General features: G+C 51.8%; 1 protein-coding gene across 1 annotated transcript in view; it reads right to left on the bottom strand.

Moving 5' to 3' along the window:
- The window catches only part of DISP3 (dispatched RND transporter family member 3), a 37689-nt gene extending 35278 nt beyond the window's left edge, over positions 1-2411 (bottom strand). Inside the window, exons 1-2 of the mRNA XM_054447515.1 lie at positions 2244-2411; positions 328-1426 (exon numbers count right to left, since the gene is read on the bottom strand). Of these exons, the coding sequence (XP_054303490.1) occupies positions 328-1426; positions 2244-2390 (1246 nt within the window). The 5' untranslated portion in view covers positions 2391-2411. The remainder of the gene's footprint in view (positions 1-327; positions 1427-2243) is intronic.
- Positions 2412-10553: the final 8142 nt, after the last annotated feature.

Raw genomic sequence — 10553 nt, forward strand, 5'->3', positions numbered from 1 at the left:
CTCTGGCCAGATTTCTGGTTCTCTATAACCACATCCCGGCCCTTCACTAACCAGCCTCACACCCGAGCCCCACCCCACGATTTCTCTACCTCTGACCACAGCAGAATCCCCACCATCCTTCACCTGGGTCTGCGTCCAAGCTTCCCTCTTCAGTTCCCTCTTACGCTCATCTCACACCTGAGCCCAGCCCTTTTCACCTTGCCCTCCGGCCATGCCCGGGACTCAGCTCCAGACTGACTGGGCCTGGGCCTGGGCCTGGGCCAAATATCCATAAAGAGCTGTATGAAACCTGGACCTACGCCCCGTCCCAGCATCCCGGCGGCTCACCCCGGATGTCCGCTAGGTCCTGGCCCATGCCGTCATAGTAGATCTTGCCGCCCCTCTCGGTGGGAAAAAAGTAGGTCATGAGCGAGCTGGGAGGCGAGCAGTAGGAGTAGGAGCCCAGCGGCAGGTCCTTGAGCACCTCGCGGGGCTTCCAGCAGAACTCCCGGAAGCCTGGGTGGTCCATGATCTTGCGCTCGATCTCATGGATCGTGACCAGGCGCTCACTGGTGAAAATGTTGCGCTCCGCGTCGCCGCGCGCCAGGAAGATGAGCTCGATGCGCCAGTGCGCGTGCGTCTGAGTGTTGGCACTCACATAGGCGCGCGAGTAGTCCCAGCGCGAGGCGCCTCGGCGGGCACGGCTCTGATTGGCCGAGGCTATCGCGTGGGGCGGGATGCTGGGCTGGTACCGCCCATTCTTGCTCCGCCGCTGGTTTCGCGGGTCTTCACTCTGGTTGGCTGCCAGATCCTCCAGGGGAGGGGTCTCACGCCGAAGTCGCCCGCTCCGATTGGCTGTGGGCTTTTGGGCCGCGGAAGTGTCCCGGTACGGGCCTGGGCCACGGAGTGAGGTCGCGGGGATGACGCGGGGGGCTCGGGAGGCTTGCCGCGAGCGGTTGCCGAGATGCAGCTGCTGCAGCTGCTCTGAGATAAGGCGCTGAAGCGTCTCGGAGGTGAAGTCGGCCAAATCGCGCCGGTTCCGCCCCCAGGATCCAAACTGGGACTTGAGCGCCAGAGTGAGAGCGTCGAAACGCTGTGAGGCCTCGTGGTTGCGGATCTCAAAGGCGTTGTAGGAGATGTCAATGTCCAGCGGTGGGTAGTAAAGGAACATGAAGGCTGACAGGGCCATGGGGATGCTGCAGCCCAGGAAGAGCACCAGCCCAGCACAGCACGGATTGGTGAAGGCCCAGCCCAGGGTACTCCAGAAGCCCGAGGCTGGGGGCCGGGAAGGCAGGGGCCAGTGCCGCCAGCAACACTGTCCCCCTGCCCCAGGTTGGGGCCCTGGCTTCTGGGCCCCTAGAAAGGCCTCACCTGTTGCTTCTTCTTCCTCCTGCTCCTCCTCTAGCCACACATCCTGCAGCAAGGGGTCATCCTCCGTGTCCATAGTCTGCAGGAGAGGGAGAGGGGAAGGTGCCCTGTGGTGCAGTTCGCCCAGCCCTAGGTACCAACCCTGTTCACTCATAACCAAATACTAATACTGCAATGGAATTGCATTAAGCATACATCAACACAACTGAATTAAACCACCTGTAGAAAATACAAAGAAAATTCCTGTTATTTGCCGATCACTTCTCCCTTTTGGGTCTCGTCTTTTGAGGCCACAGAAAAAGGAAAATCGCAGAACAATTGCAAACAGAAAAGATGTTTCTCCTGGGGTGAGGGATTTAAAAAAAAATATGACTACACAATTTTCTAATGTTTGCTGCATCCTCTGAATTTAGAACTCAAGGCCAATGTAAGATGTGACTCCACTGCAACCACTCATTTAATGAGCAGCTGTAAAGTACCTCTAGGAAGTATCAGGGTGCAAGGGAAAGAGCACGATCTTTGGAATCAGGCAGACCCTGATTTGGATCCTGGCAGTATGAGTATCAGCAAGGCAGTGAGCCTCCCTGAACTTCAGAGTCCTCATCTATAAAATAGAAGTGGCCATTGCTGCCTCGTATGACTGTGGAGTCAAAGGTGGAAGTACTCTGCAGTCTGTGTAGTACGTTAGTTATCAGTCACATAAGCAGATTTCCCTGCTCCCGGCTGGGGACTGTAACAGCTCAGCCATTGCCCAGGAACTGTGCCAGGGCTAGGTGCCTCTCACGGCTCTCCTGGAGAACCCTCAGTAGCTTCCCACCCCTTCTATGGGGTGCTGCAGCTGCAGCACTGTTTGTCAGGCTCGGGCCACTTAATATGCAGCTCCAGCAACATCAAACCTTTGGGCATGGGCAGGGGCCAGGCATCTGCCTCCCAGAGACTTGAGCGCAGCAGCAGGAGGGCCTGGCAGGAGAGGGCAGGGTGGGCAGTCCGAGGACTCCAGCGGGGTGGCCCAAAGAGAGGAGGCTTTCCGGCATCCCCGGCATGGCCTATCCCGCTTGTCCTGCCTGCCCTCTGGACAGAGAGAGACTCATTATCCAGTTAGATGCTAGGCGGTGAGAGGAGGAAGCTAATTATGCTAGCGCTAGCTAATTAATGCTGCCTTTCCTATTAACATTCTTTGGAGTGCTCCATTTCAATTAGATGATCTGTCCAGGAAGAGAGGCTGCCGTCAGTCCAGAGAAAGTAAGCAAGAGGAGGTGACGGAAGGAGGGAAACAGAGACAGAGACAGAGGAAAAGAGGAGAGTAGAATGGTGGGGGATGAGGGAGAGACTGAGATGCAAATAGGGAAACAAAAGAAGAAACAGAAAGGAAGAGTGACTGAGGATGTGGGGGAGAGGAGGGGTGCGCAGCAGAAAACTTGCAAGAGAGAGGCCTGGAAGGGGCGGGACTTGTTCCTGTAATATGCAAGATTCCTATCAATGAGATAATTAAACTTCCCATTTGCAACGCCCTAACACGAGCCTGCCAGCTTGACGAGGGGATGGTAACTGCTCTGAGTCCCAATTTGTATTCGCACTGGAGGCAGCTCAGACTCACCCCATCTCCAAAGTGAAAAACCAAGTCTGCATGTGGAGGTGAGGAGTGTGGGAGCCTCTGCCCGATTCTTGTCCTTAGAAGAAGAAAGCTGATGGGAATAAGGTGGAGAGGGGAGGGGCCGTGTTTGCAGTTTTCTGGGAACTAAACCCATCCATCCTGCCTGTGCCTCAGCCTGCCTTGTGGGGAGTACAGTTTACAGTGTGTTGGTGTTGCAGGGGGTCAAAGGCCAGGATTCTGGGTCACAGCAACACTCCTTGGGTGATCTGAAGGTCCCTTGATCCCATTGCTATTCCACCAAGAATGCCACCCCCGTCCCCTAGGGGTCCACATTGAATTCATCATGCAAGTCCTTGCTCAAGCGTTACCTCTTCCAAGAAGCCTTCCCAGACCTGAATCCCCCAGCTTCCTGTCTCAGCTTCTCGCCATCCTCACTAGATTTTGCCTGGTAAAAATTACTGCGGGGAAGGGAGGGAGAGGCAGTGTAGCAGCGTGTTAAGAGCTATGGCTTTGGGGGCAGACAGACTTGGGTGCAAATCCCAATTATAAGATTTAGGGCAGGCAGTGTAACCTTGATGAGCTTCAGTCTCCCCATCTGCAGAATGGGTATAACAGTACTCACCACAGAAACTGTCGGAAGGATGACGTACACAACAGACTGAGTACAGGGCCTGGTAGGTATAAGTGCTTGGGAAATGACAGCTACTATTCTTTCATAGGCTACTTCCCTCCAAAGGCTGGAACCCCTAACAGATACATGCAGCGGGCTATGTTTTCCAAAGATGGCTGCAACAGTATCTGCCATCTCACATGCTTATCTCGTGATGTGACTTTGACACTCCTCCCATCAAGCAGGCAAGGCTGCCAAAATCACCGGCCCACCCAGATTCAAGGGGAAGGAATGCAGGCATTAGGAAATAAAGGAAGATGCAGCTTCCTTCTGGCTCTCTTCGGACGCTCATCCTTGGGATCAGCCACCGTGTTACGAGAATGTCCAAACTAGCCCATGCAGAGAGATCACTCGTAGGACTTCCTGCTGACAACCAACCTGACAGCCAGCATCAACCACCATGTGATGTGAGCACGTGAGTGACGCTGCTGCAGACAATTCCAGCCCCCGGTCATTGAGTAACCCCTAGCCTTGATGTCTTTCCAGCCGAAGCCCAGATACCACAGAGTAGAGCTCAGCTATCCTCTCCTGTGCCCTGTCCTGACCCACAGAATACACGATAGTTATTATACATCTCTGCACTCTGGGATGTTTTGTTACATAGCAATAGCAACTGGAACAATTGCAGTGAAGCCTTGTTCTGTATGTGTGGCTCCATGCCCTGCAGACAGCATTTGCTGGATTTAAGTGACCAGAAAATTGGGCCCAGCCACTCCACCTCCCAGTGAGAGCCCCACAGGCGGGTAGATGTGAGCTTTAAGGGAGCAGGGACTTACTTGGCTGTCATATTCCCTGCTGGCTTCTGGTGGCCTGAAACACCCTTGGGGACGGGGGCAGTCAGATATTTGTTGAGAGAAAGAAGGAAAAGGAGTCTCCGATGAACTTGGGTTAGGTATTCAATAGAACTTTCCCCTGGACAAATGAATTAACAGCATTCACAGCAACCTGGATGAGATTGGAGACTATTATTCTGAGTGAAGTAACTCAGAAATGGAAAACCAAGCATCGTATGTTCTCACTGATACGTGCGAGCTAAGCTATGAGGACGCAAAAGCACAAGAATGATACAATGGGCCGGGCGCGGTGGCTCACGCCTGTAATCCCAGCACTCTGGGAGGCCGAGATGGGCGGATCATGAGGTCAGGAGATCGAGACTGTCCTGGCTGACACAGTGAAACCCCGTCTCTACTAAAAATACAAAAAATTAGCCGGGCGTGGTTGCAGGCGCCTGTAGTCCCAGCTACTCGGGAGGCTGAAGCAGGAGAATGGCCTGAACCCGGGAGGCAGAGCTTGCAGTAAGCTGAGATCACGCCACTGCACTCCAGCCTAGGCGACGACAGAGCGAGACTCCGTCTCAAAAAAAAAAAAAAAAGGATACAATGGATTTTGGGGACTTGGGGGGAAGGGGGGGGGCAAGGGATAAAAGACTACAAATAGGGTGCAGTGTATACTGCTTGGGTGATGGGTACACCAACATCTCACAAATCACACTAAAGAACTTATGTAACCAAGTACCACCTGTACCCCAATAACCTATGGAAAATTTTTTTTAAATTTTAATTTTTTTTAAAAAAAGAACTTTCCCCTGGACAGAAAGGGCAGTCAGACCCCAAGCCACATAAGCATAGGCAGGGGATATAGCTTCCTCTGGGTTGGGAAGGATCTGGAAGAGTGTGAAATGGACAAGGCAGGAAGTGGATTTGATGAGTTCTTGGTCTATCATACACCCTCCCCACCCTGTGCCTGCCTTCTCAGTCTGCCCCCACCATGAAAAGTGCCACAAGGGAATCACACCAGACTGGTGGTCAACCCACGTGTCTCCAGGCCTGGCCCAGCCACCAGCTTTCTGGGTGGCCCTGGGTATGTCCTGCCCCTCTTGGGGCTCTGTCTCCCCTATCTCTGAGCTGGATGGTAAAAGCCCAGGTCCCTCCAGCTGTGCCACCCCTGGAGTCTCCAAGAAACCCCAGCTAGGCCTTCCCACCTCCCAGTCTGCAGCCCAAGTAGGGCAGGAGCCATCTGAGAGTCCCTCGCACCAAACTGAGGCCAGGCTGGTAAGGGTGGAACACCAATGCCTCAGCCAGCACCTCCCTCCACAGGCCCCTCCACAGCTGGTAGGATGGGCAGCAAATTGTAAATTTGTTTTCCTTCCTCAAATGATGGGAATTGATTAGCTTAGCAAGGAGCTCCAGCTGCTCCATGGAAAGGAACCAAGGTGGTTCCTGCAGTAGCTGTCACTGATTCAGACAAAGCCCGGAGTAGGACTAGGAGGACTGTGGCCATGGGGGTGGAGTGAGGTGGGGCAGAGTGGGGGCTGTGATCAGGCCTTTCTGGGCCCTGGGAATGTTCTTCTCAGTGACCAACGCCCTTTTTCTCTGCCTCTGTCTCTGTCTCTCTCTCACACATACAGGCACACTCAAAAGTAGTCAAAAATTAAACTCTGGGCCTCGCCGGGGCCCATGAATCAAGGTGGACGCATATCCACGAAACCGATCATCCTCCTCTTGGGAAAGGCAACTGGGGCAGCTGCTTAAAAGAGAACAATAGGCCCTAGGGAGCCTCATAAGGAAAGACTTCACCCACTTTCAAGCCCAGGCTTGTGGAAATCCAAAGCCATATCTGCAGTCAAATCCCAGCTTTATAACAGAAAAAAAAAACCACACATCTATATGCATTTAAAAACCCATTAATAGCAGTAACCTGTTTGGGAGGATTATGGGTGATTTTTATTTTCTCCTTTGTACTTGTCTGTTTCTAATTTTTCTGCAATGATCAGGTATATCCTTACTTTTAGAATCAGAAATAAGTGTTATTTAAAAATAGAATATGTGTTTATGTGTGGGGAAGGGATTTTGCTAACAGCCTTCAACTCTTTGAGGAATTACTGTAATAGGCAGGGGAGGAGGGCTCTGCCCTCCGAGGAGAGAAACCAAGGAGAGTTGGCTTAGGTTGGAGCAGGAGAGAGCCCAGTGAGAAAGCAGAAGGACCTTGGACAGGGGGAGTTGGCAAATGCCCCGTGGGTGAGTGTGGAATCACCTATTCCCCTGAGATGGGGAGAGGGATCGTTCAATGAGCAGGAAGTAGATAATGGCCCACTGGACCCAGAAGAGACCTCAGAGTATACCTTGTCCAGTGCCTTCACTTTACACATGGGGAAACTGAGACTTACCCCCGGTCAAGTCAAGGAGAAGGGACTAACCCAAGATCATCTTATCAGTGGCAGGACCAGGACTCCTGGATGAAGTGTTCACTCTACTCCATCCCCAGATTCTGGGGGCAGTTTTTGGCAGCCCCAGGAAACAACCAGACCTGGGAGGAGATGGCTTCTGGACTCAAAATGCCAAAATAGGAGAGCTATTTTTGTTTTTGTTTTGTTTTGTTTTTTGAGACAGAGTCTCGCTCTGTCACCCAGGCTGGAGTGCAGTGGTATGATCTCAGCTCACTGCAACCTCCACCTCCCAGGTTCAAGCGATTCTCGTGCCTCAGCCTCCTGAGTAGCTGGGACTACAGGCACGCACCACCATGCCTGGCTAATTTTTGCATTTTTTAGTAGAGATGGGGTTTCACCATGTTGGCCAGGCTGGTCTCGAACTCCTGACAAGTGATCTGCCTGCCTGGGCCTCCCAAAGTGTTGAGATTACAGGTGTGAGCCACCATGCCCAGCTGGGAGAGCCATTTTTGAAGTTGAAGAGAAAAGCCAATCTTCAAGTCACAGGCCAGATGGACTTCCCCATTTGGACAGAATGGGGCTTTGGTGGGAGGTGGTGTTGCCTCAAAAACACCCGCCAAGTCCCTGCCAGGCCTCACTCCTCTCCAGAGCAGATGGGGCTCCCAGGGATGTGAACCCGTGCCAGAGCCTCCCTGTGGTCCTGTTTATAACTTCCCTCCTCTGGCAAAGGATGACAGAACCCTTCCTTCTCCACTCCCCCATCCCAGCCAGACTATTAAAATGTAATCAAAAAATCACATTAGACATGCAGATTTGACTTAAAATACGTATATGTATATACAATTTAACGGCAATTAGGAGCTAATCAGCTTTTTCTTCCTGGCTCAGGGTGTTTTGCCTTCCCTGGTTCAGCTCTGGTCCTTGAACATCTTGAGGTCTTTGATTCTCTTACCCTTGGGTCAAGAGTTTTGGGCAGAGGCTCAAAATGAGTTATTTTGAGTTGAACAGCTCCAGAGAAGGGAGGAAAGAAAAGAGGAGGCCTTGGTGCCTCCCAGGCATCACTGTCCTAAGTCCTGATACTCCATCTTCTGAGAATCCACCGCTCTCCGGACGCCCTGGCTATGTGCCAGTCATCAGAATCCCAAACCTTTCCCCGAGACCTGGATACTCCACCTAGGCCAAGAGGCTGGAGAGGCACTGGAGATGTGGTGGTGAAATTGGGGCAAAATCACACACATGGAGTGAAGTCAAAAGCCCAGCTAGTTCAATGCAGAAACTCTGACACCCATTAAGACCATCATAATAATTAACTCTGCATCTACCACGTGCCAGTACTCCTTATCCATCCTCTGTCATCTTCACATCAGCCCTGCAAGGACGCTAGGGAAGGCATTATGAGCATCCACTTTTTACAGAAGCAAAATCAGAATCAGAGAGGTTAAGTGACTCCCTGGTGGTCACACAGCTACTAAGGGGCAGAACTGGAGTTTGAACCTCAGGTCTATTGATCCTAAAGCCCAGGTTCTTTTGGCCATACCAGGTAGCCTATGAGCTCTTTGAGAGCTGATATGTCAGTACTCGTTGAAGAAACCCATTGCCTTTTAGCAAGCTTGCACCATCCCCATAAGACCACAAATCACTCAGGGCCTGGCAATTCTGCTTTCAGCAGGTGGCAACTCAGGGCATGATGTAAAGGAAGTCTCCCACCAACCTTAGAAGCTTGGCTTTCCTTTCAATGGGTCATGGGTGTGACAGTTAATTCAATGTGTCAACTTGACTGGACTATGGGGTGCCCAGATATTTGGCCAAACATGATTCTGGGGGTGTGTGTGAGAGAGAAAGTGTGTTTCCAGATAAGATTTTTTTTTTTTTTTTTTTTTTGAGATGGAGTCTTGCTCTATCGCCTAGGCTTGAGTGTGGTGGCATGATCTCGGCTCACTGCAACCTCCACCTCTGAGGTTCAAATGATTCTCCTGTCTCAGTCTCCCAAGTAGCTAGGATTACAGGTGCATGCCACCATGCCTGGCTAATTTTTGTATTTTTAGTAGAGATGGGGTTTCGCCATGTTGGCCAGGCTGGTCTTGAACTCCTACCTCAAGTGATCCGCCCACCTCAGCCTCCCAAAGTGCTAGGATTACAGGAGTGAGCCACCAAGCCCAGCCTCCAGATAAGATTAGCATCAGTACACAGAGTAAAGCAGATGGTGCTCACTAATGAGGGTGGGCCTCAACCAATCAGTTGAAGATCTGAATAGAACAAAAAGGCTAAGAGGGAATTGTTTTTGTTGACTGCTAGAGCTTGGACATTGGTCTTTTCTGGCCTTTGGACTCAAGCTGAAATCGGCACTTCTTGGGTCTTCAGCCTGCCAGCTATCAGACTAGAACTTACACCATTGGCCCTCCTGGTTCTCAGGCCTTCAGTCTCAAACTGCAACTATACCATCAGCTCTCCTGGGTCTCCAGCTTGCTGCCTGCAGATCTTGGGGCTTCTCAGCCTCCATAATCACATAAGCCAATTCCTTCTAATAAATCTCTCTCTGATATATATATATGCTATTGGTTATTTTCCTCTGGAGAACCCTCATACAATGGGGCCATGAAGCATCCCAGAGAGAAAGTAGGAGTGAAGCAGGGAGCCCCATCCTAGCAGCTGGATCCTAGGGCCCTCCCAGAGTCTTCTCTGAAGAGGTTCCAAGTCCTACCTAGAATCTCAAATAAACATGGCAACAGAGTCAGGGAATGCCTTCTAGATCCATAGACGAAGGGGTATGGCTGGGTGACTTTCCACACTTGTCTGAGCTCTTTCCCCAACAAGAAGATCCTAAATCTATCACCCCATATCTCCTGCCCCAGCCCCAGGGAAACCTGGCTTTGTGGCTGCAGCTGAAGCAAGCACCCACCTCTACTCCCCATCACCCCTGCTGCCCCCTAAGAAACACGATCTTTGTTGGCTCAATTTGCCAGCCGGAAATTCAGAAGGGGTACAAATGACCATTCCTCTCTGCAAAGAAAATCTGGGCTTATTATTAGGAGCCCAGGTGGGGGTGGGTGGGGAGAGGAATCGGGTGGGGGCTCTGTGGTGAGCCTGTCCAAGCCCCCCATTTCTCAGAGAAGGTCAGGCTGCACAGATGGAGTGGATGAAGGATGACTGACCTCCTGGGGCTGACAGCTGGTGAGGAAACTGTGGGCACTGACTCGAAAAACCCAATGGCTCAATATTTATCAGGCAAACAAGCTTTGCCCGGGTCAATATATTACCTGAGGAAAAGTCCCAGCCAACACCAGAGGGATCCAACATTTATGGGCACAGCAGCCACTATCACTTTCCCTGTTCTGTGTCCCCTCTCTAGTGGGCTCAGTGGGACAGAACCCGACGCCCTAACACCAAGAGGGAAATCTGTAAAATGGGGATGGTGATACTGCTCCCCTGCTAAACCAGAGCAGCTAGTATGATTATTAACTTCTTAGCCAGCCAGAGCCCAGGTCTGGCCCCTGCTGTAAGCAGGTCCACAAGTCAACTGGAGCGGACTCCTTTATTCTCTGCCCCAAAGATTCTTGGACGTTAACGTGAATCGGAGTCACTAGGCATACTTGTTAAAGTGCAAACTCTAGGGTGATACCAGGTCAGATTCTGAGGAGGTGGGGCCCAGGAATCTGGGTTTTGTTTTGTTTGTTTGTTTGAGATGGGGTCTCACTCTGTCACCCAGGCTGGAGTGCAGTGACACTATGACGGTTCACTGCAGCCTCAACCTCCCGGGCTCGAGGGGTCCTCCCCCC

The sequence above is a fragment of the Pongo pygmaeus genome, chromosome 1, assembly GCF_028885625.2.
Source record: "Pongo pygmaeus isolate AG05252 chromosome 1, NHGRI_mPonPyg2-v2.0_pri, whole genome shotgun sequence".
In the NCBI taxonomy this organism is placed as follows: domain Eukaryota; kingdom Metazoa; phylum Chordata; class Mammalia; order Primates; family Hominidae; genus Pongo; species Pongo pygmaeus.